The sequence below is a fragment of the Equus quagga genome, chromosome 7, assembly GCF_021613505.1.
Source record: "Equus quagga isolate Etosha38 chromosome 7, UCLA_HA_Equagga_1.0, whole genome shotgun sequence".
NCBI lineage: Eukaryota > Metazoa > Chordata > Mammalia > Perissodactyla > Equidae > Equus > Equus quagga.
The window spans coordinates 1,422,974-1,435,483 of NC_060273.1; the positions used below are offsets into that span (position 1 = coordinate 1,422,974).

The 12,510-nt window shown below is 52.0% G+C and overlaps 1 protein-coding gene across 2 annotated transcripts in view; it reads right to left on the reverse strand.

The window, feature by feature from the left end:
- The window catches only part of IFT140 (intraflagellar transport 140), an 89,903-nt gene that overhangs the window by 47,527 nt on the left and 29,866 nt on the right, over positions 1-12,510 (reverse strand). For both annotated transcript variants that reach the window (XM_046665716.1, XM_046665715.1), the window contains exons 13-17: positions 10,987-11,114; positions 9,004-9,121; positions 4,866-4,996; positions 2,865-3,033; positions 891-1,022 (exon numbers count right to left, since the gene is read on the reverse strand). In XM_046665716.1, coding sequence (XP_046521672.1) covers positions 891-1,022; positions 2,865-3,033; positions 4,866-4,996; positions 9,004-9,121; positions 10,987-11,114 — 678 coding nt within the window. The remainder of the gene's footprint in view (positions 1-890; positions 1,023-2,864; positions 3,034-4,865; positions 4,997-9,003; positions 9,122-10,986; positions 11,115-12,510) is intronic.

Below are 12,510 nucleotides of genomic sequence, written 5' to 3' on the forward strand. Positions count from 1 at the left end.
GACTCCAGAATCTGGAATCACATGAACCTGTTTCCGATCGTCACAAAGGTGACTCGGTTTTAACACAAGCAAAGGTGCAGGGCACCAAGTGCTCACTGTGCCAACCTCCAGTGGCCACGCCATGTTGTTTTATGTGGTGAACTAGGGAAAACGTTACCCCACCATGCCCAGATTGTTGTTTTCAACACGTACACCATTACACGTGAAGTTCCAGCAGAGCCTTAGAGCCAGAGACCCCCACACACTCATCAGATAATGTTCACAAATCAAGGAGCAGCCAGGGAGCACAGAGCAAGGGCCACGGAGATGAGGAGACCAAGTTCGGGGAAGGCAAGTAAGTTGTCCAAAATAACCCAGTGGGGGTGTGCCTGTGTGTGCCGAAAACGACCCCGTCTATCACGTGCTAAAACCCGCCCGTGTAGATAATGTGCACACACGTGGGTAAGTACAGAAACCTCCTGGAAGGTGACATGCGAGGCTGGTCCCTGTGGCCGTCTCTGGGATGGGACTCTGGAGATCCTCTTTGGTCTTTATTTCTTGTTTCTAAATTCCCTACAGTGGATACAGGACTAGATAATTTGCAAAAGGTAGCTAGAATAAAAAAAGACAAGAGGAAAGCTGAAGGGCATGGTGCCTTCAGGGGAAATCTGGGAGGACACTTCCTGTCAGGACAACTGTGTCCTGAGAGCAAAGCCATATCTGGTAATTCTCCTAACTTGGGACACCTCACATTTGCTAGAATTTTAGGGGACAAATGAGAGCAGATGGTCTGCCTTATTTAATGAGAGGTGAGTTGTGGCAGCCCGAGGGCACATTCCCACCGCAGCCACTGCAGCTCCTTGGTGCGGCCAGGAGGACTGTCCCCCACCCCCCACACCCCTCGCTCGCACCTTTCTTGTGAAGTAGTAATGGGGCACTTCGATTCCCAGAAGAGTCTGGAAGGTGGGAGGCTGGGGGAAGCTCTCCTGAAGCAAGAAGCCGTGCTCTTCAGAAATGAAGAAGGACAGAATCAATACGTCCGCCTGGGAAAGGGGAAATGTTCTGTTTTTAATTCATTGATATACTTTTCTATTTTGCATCTAATTCCTATCTTTGTTGCTAAGATATTTACATAAAACACAGAGAAAACAGAGGGCCAAGCACACTCTTACACCGAGAATCTGCTTTCCTCCCCAGGACATGTGGCAGCCACACCGGTCTCCACTGCAATCTGCTGCACTCTGGAAAAACTGATGCATCCTCTGGAAGGATGCACCTCATTAGCTTTGAGAACCACTAGACCCTTCTCACTGCCTGATTTTCTCGTAGCAAAGACTAATCATTCCTACCAGAGTTGGTGAATGAAACTCAAAAGAGCTCAGTTTCAAAAGTTACCGCCTGGGGCCGGCCCTGTGGCCAAGTGGTTAAGTTCATGGACTCTGCTTCGGCAGCCCAGGGTTTCCCCGGTTCGAATCCTGGGTGCAGACATGGTACCGCTCATCAAGCTATGCTGAGGCGGCATCCCGCATGCCACAACTAGAAGGACCCACAACTAAAAAAAACCCACACAACTATGTACCGGGGGGCTTAGGGAGATAAAATGAAAAAAGTTGGTAGACAATATAAAAATTAAAAAAAAAAGATACTCCCTTCCATTTTTAAAAATCTGATTTAAAAATCAACAAGGGCAATGATGACAAAAAGACTCTCTCTTCTGCTTTCCTGGTACAGGGAAGACACACGAGGAGGCTTGGTTCTCTCGGCACCCTGTTGCATGTGATTCGGAGCAGCAGCCTCACCCACAGTCCCTTTGAACGGGAAACAGACAGGAGGCCGAGGGTGCCAGGGCCTCCCCTTGTGCGTGAATTCTTACCATTTCTCATCTTCCTCACCAAGACCAAAGGGCTACCTGATCAAGCTGCCAGGAAGCGCCCTTCACACGTGCACTCCCTCATCCTTCACTCCTTACCAATTTGCAGGTCCTCACTGCTTGCCTAGACTTGTCACCAGGCCCTCTACCTTGAAGAAAATTCCTCTGGCCATGTCTTCGCTTCTCCCACTCCAATGAGAGAGATGCCACCTCAATACATTTTACCACTCAGTGTTTTGGAACCAAGGACCGGCCTGGCTTCTGAGAATCTCAGGGTGTGGTCACTGCTGATAATCTTGGGGCCCAAACTCTTACCTTCCCAGAAGGAAATTCCTTTGGTGGGAGACAAGCCCCCTGAAGTTACAGGGTTGGCTGTCCTTGCTGACTTACTGAGGGCCCTGCCTAGAAGCCCCTCTTGGAACGAGGTGGGTCAGAGAGGCACGGCAGACTGCTGGGCTTCCCCAGGGAACACCGGATGCCCCGCAGCACACAAGTCTTGAGAAGTGTCAGACTCCCGGCCCCTTCAGAGGGAGACGGGGCCCAGAGAGTCGTCAATGTAGGGCAGGCGGCCCTGCAGAGCTGGGGAGTGTGGTGGCGAGAGCAGAGGGCAGTGACCGATGCGAGAAGGCCGCTGCAGTGGCAATCGACCTTGTTGGAGGAAATGAATGAGGAGTCGGCATGCTGCCTCCGCAGCTCAGTACAGGAGGTACTCCCATCAAGGGATTCGTTCATATTAACTGTTTCAGTACAGGGCTCTGCCCTCGAGAGAAACAACACGTGACAGCTGAGATAAGGAGAACTGAAGTAGACAGGGTGAGTCAGACCCGACAGAAAGGGTGGGGCCAGCCCCCTGGTACAAACCCAGAGGGGAGAGAGGGACGGCATGCCTCCTACAGAGGATGCTCTGCTCTGCGGGAATGAATTTCTCAACAGCTTTCCTATAAACCAAGGTCCTGAGCCCATGTCTAAAGTCCCCACTTGTCTAAGCACAACCGCGTCGCAGCGACTGTGGTACCAAGGGGCCTGCGCCATCCTCGGCGTGGGGCTTCTTGTCTGTGGGCAGCAGCTGGGCTCCCGGCACCTCCCGCACAGCTTCGCACACGAACAGCCTGGGCTCGCTCTGATCCCAGAAATGGCTCACAGGAATGAGATTGGTCAGTCTCTCATCTGCAAAGGCGTGGCTTCTGAAAGAGAAAGACCCATCCTGAATACTGAGAAGAGTGTTCCTGCTTTCAACCTCCGAAACACAATCAGGGTCTCCATTTCTCTGGCTGCCCAGCTTGCACCATCTTCTTGCACCACATTGCGATGCCGCCTGTCTGATTATGGTCTTTCAGATTTAAAATTGGTTGAAAGAGTCCTAGTGGAGTCTAGTTGGAGAGAGACAGAATACGATGCTTTGCCTTTGGAGGTCCCATGGAAAGTCCCCACGGCCTTTCCCAGGACCAGTGGGCAGACCTCACAGCGGGATGGTGCCCCCTGCTGGGTGGTTTCGCTGTGGCCCAGCGGTCAGGGCTGGGGTTCCCATCCCAGCCGTGACCCTGTGTGCTGTGTTGCATTTACCCCTGGTCTCTCCCACCTCTAAAAGTCTGTGTTGCACAGGCCCAGACTGGAATGCATTACTGTAGGAGACAAATCGGGTCGAGTGGCAAAGAATGGATCAGATCCCAAAAGAGGGCAGGCATCTGACAGAAGACTCAGTTTCATTTGACCGCCACCTGGAGGAAGGTGACAAGTCAGAGCACGGGGACCTGACCCTGCAGGAAACCAGCAGCCCTCACAGATGTCACCATGCCCAACACGTCCTGTTCCAGGACTGAGCCGAAGGCAGGGCGGGAGATACGCTTGGAGGTGTAGACGGATGCATTTATTGGGGACCCACTGAGTGCCAGGGGTAGTGCAGGACTGGCCTGGTGAGGGGGCGGGTGGACACAAGGACGCAACTCAGAGGCTCCCCAGCTTCCTGAGAAGTAAAAGCATGACTCTGAGAGACATTCAAAACAAGCAGGACTGGGGATTAGAGGCAGGGAGAGTGGGATGAAAGGCGAGGTTGGCTCTGTTGTTTTGGACCAGGTGACCAAGGAGAGGGGTGTGGGTGAGAATGGGCATCAGGTAGCAAGGCTGAAGGAGGGTGGATTTCTGAGGTGACGGCAAGACACTCAAGGGACATTCCGAAGACACAGAAGTGGAGCTAAACGAGGTGAGAAGTGAAGACGAATGGGTTCAGGTGGGGCCACTAGCATGTGCGAGCTATAGCCACCAGGTGAAAGACAGTTCTGGAAAAGGATTCCGAGGCAAAGAGAGGTGGGAACGTGTGGGGTGAGGCTGCACGGGGAAGCAGGGCTGTAGAGGAGCTGAGGCACGGATGCCCGCATCCCTGTCAGTGCCACCCTCCCGTGGGCACCATCGGTCCAGGCTCTTCTGCTCTGCATTTACCGCTGATACATCTGACCGGGAGCGGCCACGCTGCTGCCACAGTGACAGCGTGGAGTCAACCCCTGCATCCTTCTGAGCAGTTCCTTTTGCCTCACGCGTCACTCGACACAGAACCAAACGAGAACTGTAGGTGGAACAGTACAAGCACTGGAGTCCTACGGAGATTTCTTGGTGGTAGAAGGAACTACAAATATATGTCACATGAACTCCCTAAGACAATTATTTTTTCTAGAGATACATTCTCTACCAAGACAGACATTCCCTGCCACCAGAGACGCTGGCAGGTCTGAGGTTCACCGCACTCCTCTCCACCCTGTGATTCGGGCCATTTTTGTATACACTGCAGCCTTTCCAGAAGCTCAAATTTCTACCCAATAATTCCAGAACCTTAGAACATGGAAAACAGAGATTAAAGACTCAGATCTGTCCCAGTCGCCCTAGGGTGTTCCGGTTTCCCTTCTTGTTTTTACTGCTAGTGTCTTCTGAAGTTTAAAGTACGACTCTGCCAACAACCTGCCTAGAAGCTGACAAGTGACCGAGCGTCGCTTATCAACCACAGTCTTTGCAAACCCAGTCTTACTTCTTAGTCTCCTGCCCATTGAAGGACAATGTCTCTCTCCGATCAATCTGTCCTGTCTTGAAGTCAAGGATGGTCACCGTGTCCATTTCCACGTCATAGAAGCAGATTTTAGAATCAGGGCTGTTGTCAGCCTAGGGGAAGAGAAAACCGGAGAGCTCACAGTGACCACGTTTGAGAAAAACACCTCCTGGTGCTAACAACCCACAGGCCAGCGTACTTCCAGCATTCATAATTTGAACATCAACTTACCCTCATCCCACTGAACTGGTTATTGAATTACCACTCTATAATTTCAGAGAACTGAAAACAAATCCTAAAAAATTGTGAAGATCGACAATAACTGTCTAGCTGTTCTCAATATCGATTTGCGTGTGATGTCATCTTAGCTAAGGTGGATTAATCATGGGAACAAGAAGAATCTGGATTCTGATAAACCAATTCTTGCACAGGTGAGTAAAAACAAAGTAAACTCCATAAAGATGGAGGACAGCTGGGCACGCACACCTCAGGGCTGGCATGTGAGATGGAGAACTGTCCACGGTAAAAAAGGATGGGATCGGGAGCCTTCGGCAGCACTCCCTGGGCAGGGAAAAGATCAGCTTCTGCATCCTGCTTCTCAGCACTGCTGCAGAGTGGAGCTTCTGGGAGCTTTCAAAGATAGTGGTTGTACATGCATGTCCAGAGCAGCATCATTCACAACAGCCAAAGCGGAAGCAATCCAAACGTCCCTCAATGGATGAATGGATAATCAAAAACCAGTAAGTCCATACTGTGGAATATTACTCAGCCACAAAAAGGAATGAAGCACTGACATACGTTACAATGTGGATGAACCTTGAAAACGTTACGTTGAGTAAAAGAAGCCAGGCACAAAAGGCGATATATTGTATGATTCTATTTCCATGAAATGTCCAGAACAGGCAAATCCATAGAGACAGAAAAGCAGGTGAGGGTTGTCAGGCACTTGTGCAGGAGACAATGGGGAGTGACTGATGATGGGGACAGGGCCTCCTTTTTGGGTGATGAAAACGTTCTGGAAATAGACAGAGGTGCTGGTTGACAATACTCTGTCTCAAGTGCCACTGAATCGCTCACTTTAAAATGGTTATTTTTATGTTACGTGAGTTTCACCTCAATTAAGAAAAACAATTTTAACAAAAATATATGTTAGCACAGAGCCCCTTGGCCTCTGGTAACTGCAGGAAATGTTTCAGTGGTGGAGGGAGACAGGTTCAGCCAACTGCCTGTGCCCCACCGAGGCCAAGCAGCTGGGGGAGCTCCCAGGGCCAGCCTGTGGGTCCTTTGTGTGTCTAGCTCCTAAAACTGCACCTAAAAGCTGCCCTTCGTGTTGAAATTGCAAAAGAAATGCCTGCTGAATTGAAAGGAAAAAGAGAATCTTGGTTTCCATCTCTGAGATTCTGATTAAGCTGCTCTGCGGTAGTTTAGGCATCTGAGAAACTGTTCCGCAGCCATCTTGAAGACAACATTGAATGCTTTTCAAGGACTGCGTTGCCCCTCTTCTGGGACTCTTTTCCTGAAGCTACTGTGTGTGCTCAGCACCCCACCCCCACAGCCATTTTCTTTCATTCAATCCACGGGCGTCTCAGCCACTGTGCCGTGAAGTCAGGGCCAGGAGCCTGGATGGCAGCCACAGCACAGCCACCACGTCCCTGAACAAGGAAGCTGTCTCAGTCTCCTCGCTGACCAAACCAGGAAGCGTGAGGTGCCAGATGCCACCCCTATTAACGCTACCAATATCCTCAGAGCTCATCATCTCTCATCTCTTTCTTTTTGATCCCGGCACAGTAAAGGAATGTGTGTGCAAGCACACACAACAGAAACAGAAAACGGAACTGCCCGGTTCCCAGAGGCAACGAATGCCAAGAACTTTAGGTTAGACTGTTAGAAGTGTTATTCTAGCAGATATGGGAACGGCGAATGAGATGCGAGTGCTTTAAAAAAGAAAGACAAGAAAATGAAAATCTGCCAAAATTTTAGACAAAATACTGAAAGCTTAAGAGCAGTGGAAGAAATTACAAATTGAAATCATCAATAGATTTGACTACATAGAAATATAACTTCTAGTTCTCACAATTCCATAAGCAAAATGAAAAATAATGATCTGGGAGAAACCCCTGCAGCACGTGAGGTGGGCAGGGTGCCTTTCCTTACTCCCCTCAGTCTCTGCACCCCAGACCCTGTCAATGAGCATGAGGGTTGCACGGGCCCCATCTGTTCTGCCCTCGCCCCCCTGGCAGTGCAACGGGGCTGGGGAGCAGGGGCTATTCTTCACGGCAAGCCCCCTTATGCTAGTTGGCCTTTTTCTTTTCTTGATTTTTTCTTTTACCAGGGGCCAGGATTCCCAAGGTGAGGAGAGGCGGGTGCCAACCCCTGCTCTGTCCCGCCAGCGGCCTGTGCTGCCCCCACCCTCTTCCTTTTCCTCAGCCTCTTCCCATCAGGGTTAACCTCCCTCACCTCACTCCGCTCTTGAGAATCAGGCCTCCAAAGCCAGTGGTCACTGCACGGTCCCCACTTCGTACCTGCATTCACTGCCAGCACCACAGAAATGGCCCTTCTGTGCCAGGAGGCCCGGTGCCATGTCCTGGGATGCTCTCCCCACCACCTGTGAGCCCCGTTTCTGTTCCTGTGCATGTATATCCTGACACTGCCCCAGCTGCTGAACCAGTGAATGACATGGGACTGCCCGCCCTGCAGTGCTTGACCATCCCCCACACCTCCTCAGCTGCCTCCCACCTCCCTGGCTGCACTGCATCCTTGGCCTTGCCAGATCCCATCTTGGTCCTCAGGCTGGCAGTGGTGGCTCTTTTCCTCCCCAGGATACCATCTCTGGGCCAAGGACGCCACCTCCAGGCAGACCTCCTTCTGAGACCCAAGCTTGTGTCTTTAACTGCCCAGTCACCGGCTCGTAGATGCCTCAAACTCATCACATTGAAACAGGCCTCCCCACCCTCCCTAAAAAAGCTCCTCACCTGGTTTCCTTCCCCCTTCCCCAGTTGCGAGGGTTAGAACCAGCCCCGGCACTTCCTTGCCCCACGGCCGGTCAATCCCCAAACCCTGGGGGCGGTGGTGATGGGCACCAAGGGGACTTGCAGCCCCTCCCCCCTTAACCCACCAACGTCTAGAAACAATCTCAGAAGGGTGCTACGATGTCAGGCTCCTGCCTCTACCCCTGTGTCAAGGTCGGCCCTGTGTGATGGCCCACGAGTCGCGCCCCTCTGCCAGCGAAGGCAGACCCTCGGCGCAGGCAGGCTGCTGCTGACAGGCCGTGTTCTGGGCGCCTCGGCTGGGCTGTTCCCCTGCTGCACCCTCGCCTGGCGATTTCATAGCTTGGCTCAACCATCACCATCACTTCCTCCCCGGCCTTCCTGGCAATGATTCTACCTGCTACTCGCTCTCCCAGCACTGCACACCTCTCCTCCCAGCTCCCCCCAGCATCGCAAAAAAGCACTCATTTGCCCCACTCTCTGACTGATGTCTGCCATCCACAGGGGAGGGGCTGAGTCCTCTGTCTGACCCATCGCCTTGAATCTACAGTGCCCAGCAAAGTGCCTGGTACACGGAGGGCAATCAACGATCAACTCTTCAATGAATCAATGAATGAATGAATGAGCATGAACAAATGAACGAGAAAGCAAACAAACGAATGTCCACGTCACCTCCCCTTCAGACCCTTACCATGGGGCTGTCATTGGCCTCCTTCACACCCCCGCCACTCTGTCACTCCACTCCTCCAGGCATGAGGCTCAAGTGACGTTCAACAGCCCTCGTCACCCTCCTCGCGCCAAGAGAATTTAGTTGGGAGATGAAGAGACAGAAAAGAGGAGAGCTGAGGGGCTCTGTGAAGCACCACTGCTTCCCGTGAAACAAAACATGAAGAAAGATGGGGACACGAGGGCTGCGTAGCGGGGAGGGCAAGGACAGCACAGGAGGAGAGGGCAGGAGCAGGCAGCGGGGAGGATGACGAAGGGGCTGACCAGAGAGGCTGGGACACGAAGACGCAGACGGGAGTGGACTGGAAAGTCATGTGAAGGTGGCCCAGCCAGAAAGGCAGAGCAATCCCGTGAGCGCTGCGGGAGCCTCGAGGGAGGAGGTAGAGGAGGGGCAGAGGCGGGCTCACCTTGCTGAGGAGGATGCTGATCTTGCTGCCATTGGCATTACATCGCAGCGACGCCATGCCCCCTGCACCGGGCACCAGCTCAGCCAGGCTCTTGCAGTTGCAGTGCACTTTCGCCTCCCTGCACGGGGAACACAGGGTCTCAGTGCAAACCAGGGCCACGTTTGTGCACAGCTGCCACTCAGCATTCCCGGCGGGCGGCAGGTTGAGGACCTGAAACCTTGGTTCCCACGACTCTGAGTTCCGCTCGGCCCAGCTGCTCGCTCCCTGGAGGTCATGCACCAAGCTCAGACTACTGGGTGTGTTTTCACTTTTAATTTGGATATTTTTTTCTTTATTGGGGTATAACTGACATATAACATTATACAGTTTCAGGTGCACGACATAATGCTTTGATATTTGTGTGGCTGAGTTTTTCAAATTCTCCTGTTTTTATGAACAAATATGAATATGGGTTTGCATCCCCCTTCCTGTTCTAACACAGAAGGTGGCTCACCGAAAACGCTGCCCCACACCCTGCACTTGCCCTCACAGCAGGTTTCAGCGATCCTTCCTTCCGCTAGCCTCTGCTACAGTTGCAGTTTTCCATGTGTGAATTAACCACATATATGTAACTAGTGCCCTGCTGGCCCTGCTAGTTTGTTGCCATTACAAACAGTACTGCATGTGCAGGGGTAGCTCAGGATGGTTTTTTCACTTTTCTTTTTAATCCACATTCCCTCGGTTTTCCCCTAATGTCCTCTCTCTGTCCCAGGATCCATCCAGGCCGCACACGACATTTAAATGTCTCGTCTCCCTGGGCTCCTCTGGGCCAGGACAGTTTCTCAGGCTCTGGGCTCCTCCTGTGCACGTCCTGCCCTGGTCCTGGCGTCAGCCGTTCTTCAAGGAGCCGGGCTCCTGTCCATGGAGGATGCCTCTAGGAGCGCAGGTCTGGGCACCGGGTGTGCCTGTCGCTCTTGGGGTGTCACCGCCTCGAGGCCCTCGGCCGACAGAGCGAGGACTGTGTGCGAGCTCCCTGCTGTACGTGCACGGATCTGTCCACAGCTTTATGCGGATCCGTCTTTGTTGACATGAAGCTGAACACGACTTCAGACTCAAGTTTCCGGCTCTGATCCATCACCATGCAGATCATTCCGGCCTCCTCCCCTTATCTGCGACCTCTCACCCCTCTCTACCCACTGCCTGAATCCTGCACTTCTCACGTCCTGTGCGGCAGTGTGGGAACCGACCCCTGTCCCCTGCGGGATGAACTCCATCAACCAGAGCACAGAGCTGTGCCAGGTTTGCCCACAGTCTCACAGTTGTGCCCATTCCCATAGTGATGTAGGGTGGCCCCTTTGTTCCCACCCCTCCAGTGAGGCTCTCACCCACGGTGATCAGCTCGACTGTTCTGTCACCTTCTGCATTCCAGGCTGAGAGTCCCTAACTTAAAAGATTTTAAAATTTGCATACCTTAAGGTTCACTTTGTGCTGTAAAGTTCTAAGGGTTTTGACAAATGCACAGTGTCACGTATCTATCACACAGAAAAGTTTCACCACCCTAAAAACTCCGCTGTGCTGCTCCCTTCCCCATCAAGCCAAGATGAAGAATTCAAGCTAAGACATAAGGCACTTCACAAAACTAAGTGGCACAGGGGCTGGCCCCGTGGCCGAGCAGTTAAGTTCGCGCGCTGCGCTGCAGGTGGCCCAGTGTTTCGTTGGTTCGAATCCTGGGCGTGGACATGGCACTGCTCATCAGGCCACGCTGAGGCGCCATGAGGCCGCATGCCACAACTAGAAGGACCCACAAGGAAGAATATACAACTACATACCGGGGGGCTTTGGGGAGAAAAAGGAAAAAAAAAAAAAATCAACAAAACTAAGTGGCACGTTAATGCTGAAACGAGGACGTAGACTGTTTTCTAGCTCTTATCCATCTTTTACCCACCACATGGTCTACTGACTCACTTTCAAAACGTAACACTTTCATTTGGACAAAATTCTTACCTTCGGGAAAGATCAAAACTTTTAAAGTGAGCCAAGTCTGTCCCTACAACCAGGAAATTTCCACAGATGTCAAAGAAGCATGGATTCCCCTCCGTCTCGGAGAAAAGCAAGAGTTGCTTCACAGTTCCCTGAGGAAAAGGGAAGAACAAGGAATTCAGGAAAGCAGCTTGTGCAGCATTCCACTTTTGTTACTAAACCTCCTTCACAGATAATCTCGTACACTCCACGCGCGCACTCAACAAATGCTCCCGCTGGCTGAGTGTGTGCCCAGTGCTCACTGGATCTAAGGCAACATGGGGGAGTCTCTGGTGCTTCGGGGTCTCTGGTGCTTACAGTCCAGAGGGGCAGACAGACGCAGCTAGGTCAACAAGCAAATATACACAAAACCTCAACAATCTGAGAAAGTGTTAGAGGTGACAAACAGGAAGCTAAAATGGAAAAATGCAAAGGGTGGTGACACGGCGCCTTCCAACTGCTCAGGTTCAAGAGGCCCTGTCTGCAGAGGCCTTATCTGAAAGCCCCTGATGTGGGTGGAGAGGCTGGCGAGGCAAAGGGATGGTAGTTACATCACGGGTATGTTCCATTTGTGAGAACTCGCTGAGCTGTATATATACTTACACATGACACACCTACTTTCCTGTATGTATGCCATACTTCACTAAAATGTTCAAGAAATAAGTCTTGTCTGGGGGCAACATTTAAACAGAGATTGAAGGAGCCAGCTATCTGAAGAGCCGCAGGCCAGCATTCCATGAAGACGCAGTGGTACGTACTGGAGCAGGAAAGGGCCGAGTGTGGTCCAGGAACCTGGAGGCCCCAGCAGCAGGAAGGGAAGTGCTACAGTGGGAGGAGTGTGCACCAAGGGTGGGCAAGTGAGCAGAGGCCAAGGGGTAGCAATAGTGCAGGCAAAGAGTTAGATAAAGAGGTAAAGGGTCAGATTTTGTTCAAAGTAAAGGTGGAAGCCTCTGGAGGGTTTTGAATTGTGAACCGATTTCATATCATTTATATTTTAGAACGTCACGCCTACATTATCAGCACCTTGCAAAGAGTGACCACAGTCAGGCTGGGCAGAGCTCAGGCCTTGAGTCTTGCACACGGACTGACCTACTCCTTTAGTTGAGAGAGGCTCCTGGCTCAATTCTCAGTGCTCAGTGCTCTTCTGCACCCTGCATGCCACTAGATTGAGAGCAGCAAGGCAGATGCACACAGCTGAGGCACTGTGGGGCCAAGCCCAGTGGTGAGGCACAGTTCCAGTGCACAGGAGTGGGGAGGCAGGCTGGATGATGGGTAGGGTTCCAGAACTTAGTGGACTCCTAATTCTAAAGAGAGAGAGACTCCGAGAGCAGGCGAGGAGGCAGGAACCCTCATAGCCTGTCTAGCAAACTCAGCGTAGGGAGATGAATGGCTGCCGGTGTGTGCGTGTGTGTGGATGGGGGGATGGGATTCCTAGCTGAGGAACCTGATCTTCATTTTGATGTACCTAATAGGAGCTTAATAAATGCTTGTGGAATGAGCAAACAGTGC